General features: G+C 34.7%; 1 protein-coding gene across 1 annotated transcript; it reads left to right on the top strand.

Moving 5' to 3' along the window:
- The first annotated feature begins 720 nt into the window (after positions 1 to 720).
- Positions 721 to 3,368, top strand: LOC18434674 (uncharacterized). Its single transcript, XM_088850531.1, is given in 3 exon segments — positions 721 to 1,136; positions 1,400 to 2,640; positions 2,675 to 3,368. Coding segments are annotated over 3 exon segments (2,085 nt in total). The 5' UTR covers positions 721 to 853; the 3' UTR covers positions 3,236 to 3,368.
- The last annotated feature ends 2,940 nt before the right edge of the window (positions 3,369 to 6,308 follow it).

Genomic DNA, 6,308 nt, shown 5'->3' with positions numbered 1-6,308 from the left:
ATATAAGAAAGACATGTGTTTCTATGATATGGAATGCATGAACGAATTTGACCCTGAATATGTTATCGTCACTTGGAGTCTTGGGGTTTCTTAAAACATTGTTTTTAGTTGATTAAATCAGGCAATGCATCTTTTCGAAACGTCCAATATGTCATTATAAAGGAAATATATACCATAAGACTATTTATTTTTGTTATAGAGACATCACAATATTATTGAGCATTAAATGAAAGTCACGTGGTTTGAGATGTGTTATGACTAGGCATAAAGTCCAAAATAAAATTTATTGAATACTATGACATACTTCAAACGATGGAATTTCACATTTCATGGCTAAGATATTGTCTTTTACTAAAAGTGAATGGTCTTGTATTATACAAAATCCTTTGAAGAAGTGACATCTTAATATTTCAAAGGCCGTCCAATTTTTTGAGGGTGACAGGTGTTAACAAGCTCAAAATTCAAATTTTTTATTTGAAAATAACCTATTTGCGAACTCTTATGTGATCTCGAAATTCATATTGAAAAAAATCGTCCCCAGTAGGTCTTCTTACTGCGGGAGTAGATGCACTTAATTCAGCCGAAGGAGCAGAGCATATACGCTCGTTAAAAGATATATGCTATCGCGGGAGGACGTTGTGCTCCCGCGGGAGTACACTTCGCAGAGTCCCCCAACAACTGTGCTGTAGGGAAAGGGTCATGCGATTTGGGATGGTGACCTTCTGTTGATTTGCCTCTCTCTTTCTCTCTCTCTACATATATCTCTCTTTCTCTCTCTACAAATGTATATAATTGTTTGATGAACTGAGTTTCTTCTACCCTTTCTGTGATCTTCTTTTGAAGGTAAAATGAGATGAGATACAGAGGTATTATTTCCTCATCCCTGTTGAACCACCATGGCTTGTTATGCCCATCCCCCTTACATTGTAGGCTCTTCTATCACCACCTACCTTCCTATTTTCTCTCTCTTCACTCTGCCTTTTGCGCTTCTTTTTCCTCGGTTGTTGATAGAAGGAGGCGGAGCTCACATTCTTCTGAACCTAAATTGCAACAAGGGTTAGAGTTGGAGAGGCGCATTCGGTCGTGCTGTGGAAAAGGGGATGTTGGGTTGAGAGAGGCGGTCTCTCTCTTCAAAGGTATGCTCTGCGACTCCACCCCCTCTCTTTTCACCTGCAACTTCGTAATGGAATCCTTGTTTAGATTTGGACAACAAGAATTGGCTTTGTCTCTCTATAAAACAATGGTTGAATCTGGGTTTCTCCTAATTTTCGTATGGCACACACCATAATCAATTGTTTTTGCCACACCCGAAAAGCCAATTTTGCAATTGGAGTTATTGGTCTTATTCACAAGATGGGTTACCATCTCAATGTTATTCTATTGACAATGGTGATGAAAGGATTGTGCAAGGAAGGGCGAGTTGCGAGGGCTATGGAGCTGTTTCGTGATATGGAAAACCAGAAACTTTTGCCGACTGTTGTTACATATGGTACTCTCATGGATGGCTTGTGCAAGGCTAATGATCTAGATGGTGCCTTGGCATTACTCGAGGAAATGAAGAATAGATGTTGTCAGCCAGATGTCGTTACGTATCGCATGCTCGTAGATGGTCTTGGCAAGGAAGGGAGAACAGACAAGGCAATGTCTTTGTTAGAGGACATGGGCTGCAATGGCTTGAACCCAGATATTGTTATGTATAACAATCTCATAAACATGCTTTGCAAAGCCAACAATGTGGACAAGGCCTTGTATTTATGCAAAGAAATGGGACAGAGAGTATCTTGCCGCCCCAAAAACGCTACATATAACATACTCGTCCATGGTCTTAGCATGGAAGGGAGAACAAAGGAGGCAATGGCTTTCTTTGAGGAAATGCATCTTAAGGGCTTAAAACCAGATGTTCGATCATATAACAGTCTTATAAACATGCTTTGCAAAGCGAAAAATGTGGACAAAGCCTTGTCTTTATGTAAAGAAATGTGGAACAGAGAATGTCGCCCGAACACTGTCACATATACTACCCTTATAGGTGGTTTTAGCAAGGAAGGGAGAATTGACGAGGCAATGTCTTTGTTGGAGGACAGGAACTGTAATGGCTTAGACCCTAACGTTATTACATATAACACTCTTATTAACATGTTTTGCAAAGCAAATAACGTGGACACAGCTTTGTCTTTATGCAAAGAAATGTGAAACAGAGGATGTTACCCTGACATTGTCACGTATACTACGCTCATAGATGGGCTTAGCAAAGAAGAGAGAACAGAGGAGGCATTGACTTTGTTAGAGGACATGGACCGCAATGGCGTGAACCCAGATGTTTTTATGTATAGAACTATTACAAACATGTTCTGCAAAGCCAATAATGTGGACAAAGCCTTGTCTTTATGCAAAGAAATGGGGAAGAGAGGATGTCGCCCCAGCATTGTCACATATAACATACTCATAGATGGTCTTAGCAAGGATGGGAGAATAGAGGAGGCATTGGGCTTATTAGAGGAAATGTACCATAATGGCCTACACCCAGATATTATTACATATAACACTGTTATAAACATACTTTGCAAAACTAGCCATGTTAAAAAAGCCTTGGATTTACTCAAAGAAATGGGTAAGAGAGGATGCCCCCCCCCCGACATTGTCACGTATACCACTCTCATGGATGGTTTGCAAGGAGGAAAGAATTGAGGAGGCAATGGCTTTGTTAGATGAGATTTCTCTCAATGACATGAACTTAGATGCTGTCATATATGGTATGCTTATGGATGGTCTTTGCAAAAAGGGCTTTCTAGATGTCGCAATGGAATTATTTCTTCAAGTGCTTGAAAAGAGAATACCCCTCGATGTAATATGTTACACTTCTATAATTGACGGACTTTGCAAGAATGGAATGTTACGGGAAGCAACAGAAATGTTCAGTATAATGCTAGAAATTGGGCTTTGTTCTAATGTTGTCACCTGTACTGTGTTAATTGATGCCTTATGTAAAGATGGAAGGTCCAAGCAAGCCATGGAATTAGTGGATACCATGATAAAATATGGTGAAAAGGCAGATACTCAAACTTACACTGTTTTAATTGATGGATATTGTAAAGAAGGCCGACTGAGTGATGCCAAAGAACTATTGCACAAAATGATAGAGAGAGGGATCATGCCTGATTTGGTGACTTACAATGCATAGCTTGATGGGTGTTGCAAGACAGATAAGTTGAACGTAGCTATGATGCTCCAATAAGAAATGATTGACAAAGGAATCATACTGGATTCATAAACATATGCCTGTAACTATCAATTTAAAGCGGCATTTGTATTTTTTGTCATGTATTTAGGGATGTAAATGCATTGGCAGATGGCCTCACCCATAAAAATTTGACTTGCATGTCCCTCCATGTGGCATGTGATGTGCTCAAAGTCTGGGTTGTCATCTCAGCAACTTCTTGAGGCATTCATTTTCTCCCTGCTCCTTTCTGTGCATGGATATTCTAGAGTATGACAATCTTAAACAGTGGACTAGCTCACCATGAATGCAAGTTCGAGGCAGTTCGCCTATTTTTCAACATGTTGGAGAACCCAATAGCTTATCTCTAGTGCCTATTTTTTAATGGCCTTTGCTCTATATATGCTTTGATTATGGCCTTCATATTCAAAGTATGAAGGCCATAATCAAATTGACTGCAAATTATGATAATTGCAGCCAGTTTGATAAAAACTCACTGCATATTATGATATTTGTGTGAGTTGCTCATTTATTTGGTTTGTATGGGAATTATAGGTCTTGATCAGAGGTTCATGGAATTCCTTGTGAGAATTTGGAGAGAGACCAGTGTCATGGAATGTGATGATAGCATGTTATGCAAAGTGAGAGTATTTGGATAAAGCTTGGGTGCTCATGGCCGAGATACAAGGTGTTGACACCACCTCACATTTAGTTAGAAATATGTTAAACTTTGCATTAATAAGTCAGTTTTTATGCTATCAAGTTCTAAATAGACAATATACAAATATATATAGGGTGTGGTTTGTATAAGGCTGGGGCCCTAACCAATGAAAGCAAGGCGCACCTTCAAATAACGCCGAAGCATGTTGTTTCAGTATCAGAAATCTTTGTGGGGGACCTGAAAATTTATTTTCATATATAATTATAAAATTTAAAAGATTAAAAAATAGTGTAAACTGAGCAGATCTATGAATACTTGAAAATATTGAAAATTGACAGCCGAGATAATACATTATAAGATGCACTATTTCCAAGACTTGAAATCTATTTTTTCTCATGTCCATACATCTTGAAGTTGAGATTCTCAAATTGACGGTTTTTCAGCATCGAAACAATTTTTTAGGTACCCCTTAATTTGATTGTTCAGCATCGAAACAATTTTTGAGGTGCGCCATATATATATAAATATGGGAAAAGTTTATATAAGGTTGCAACCTTAAAATGTAGAATCACACATGCACCTCAAAAATCTATCGAAAATGTTATTTTAATGTTGAAAAAACAGATCATCTCGACATCGAGATGTATGAATATGAAAAAAAAGGTTTTTGAGTACCAAAAATAGTGCATCTTGCAACACATTGTCTAGACAGTCCATTTTCAAGATTTTTGTATATTTATAGATCTACTTAATTTTAACTATTTTATATTTTAAAATTTTCTAATTAGGTGTGAAAATAGATTTTAAGATAATACTAAGAATTTTTTACAACAAAATTAAATGTTATGATAAATTTTAAGGTGCACCTTAAGTGGATTGTTTAAGGTTGCAATCTTATATATATATATATATATATATATATATATATGAAAAATCTTCTCAACGTATGAAAAGTCTTCTCAACGTCTATAGGCGAATGAATAGTGATTTCACCTACCTTCATCATCGTCCAAAGTTCATTGCACGATCACAATTGTCCGGTAGTTTTTTATTTTTTATTTTTTTTTCTATAAATCGAAATGATCTGAAATTTGGAGCATGTGTACATCTTAGTGAGGCGCACCTAATAAAAATATAAAAAAAATAATTTACAAAACAGAAAATTGACCAAAATACCTCTGAAACTTTTCGGGGGTATTTTGATAATTTATTTCATGTAAAATATGTTTTTGAAATTTTTCATAGATTCGCCTATTTTTTATGAACACACACTCCAAATTTTAGATTATTTCGATTTGTAAAAAAAAAATGAAAAAAAAAAATACTACCGGACAATCGTGACTGTGTGATGAATTTTGGACGGTGATGAGCGTAGGCGAAATCACTGTTCATTTTCACCTATAGGTGTTTTGTAGTATCTTATATATATATATATATATATATATATATATATATATATATATGGGAGTGGATTAAGTACGCCCACTAGTTGACTTCTATAGTAAATGCCAATGGCCCAGATTGAATCTGGGCCGATCTGACGATCACGACCTCTTTTCGTGTTTGAATTTTAATATTTTTTCTATAAATCAAAATCACTTGAAATTTTACATGTATGTTCTTCTCATCAAGATGCATTTAATAAAAATATATAAAAATAATAATCCATTAAAAAGGAATTGACCAAAATACCGCTAAAACTTTACAGGGGTATTTTAGTCAAAAAAATTTATGTAAAATATTTTTTTTATATTTTTTGAAGATTCACCTATTGATTTAAAAAAAAAAAATATTTTGGATTCCAGAAATAGTGCATCTTGTAACACATTATCTAGATTGTCCATTTTCAAGATTTTCATATATTTATAGATTTACTTGATTTTGATCATTTTTTAAGTTTAAAATTTTATAATTAGATATGAAAATAGATTTTGAGATAATCCTAATAACATTTTACACCAAAATTACATAAATTTTGGAGGCGCGCCTTAATTGGATTGTTTAATATTACAACTTTATAGAAACCGCACCTTTTTTTTAATGGAAAAAGCTAACAATAGTTGGGTAGCTATAATGAATAATAATATAGGTGGGTAGCTATAATGAATAGTAATATAGGTGGAATTTCAGCTGCCAGATCATCATCGAGTGGTTCAAAATACATATCAATATTTTAATTTTAATTTCTATAAATCTCATTAAGAGGAAAGTTTGGGTATATATACCTAACACTATTGTGCACCATATAAAAATATAAAAAATTTATTTTCAATAATTTAAAATGACCAAATTACCCCAATCATTTTTAGGGGTATTTCAGTTATTTTATATTTTGAGAAATATGTTTTTATATATTTTTAATTGTGTGCCCTACTTTACACACGTCTAAAATTTCATTATGATTCGATTTTTAGAAAAAATATTAAAATT

The sequence above is a fragment of the Amborella trichopoda genome, chromosome 10 (assembly GCF_054954075.1).
Source record: "Amborella trichopoda isolate Santa Cruz 75 chromosome 10, AtrichopodaSantaCruz75HAP2 v2.0, whole genome shotgun sequence".
NCBI classification, from domain to species: Eukaryota; Viridiplantae; Streptophyta; class Magnoliopsida; order Amborellales; family Amborellaceae; genus Amborella; species Amborella trichopoda.
The sequence above is the reverse complement of the archived record's forward strand: the minus strand, read 5'-3'. Positions and strand labels throughout refer to the sequence as shown.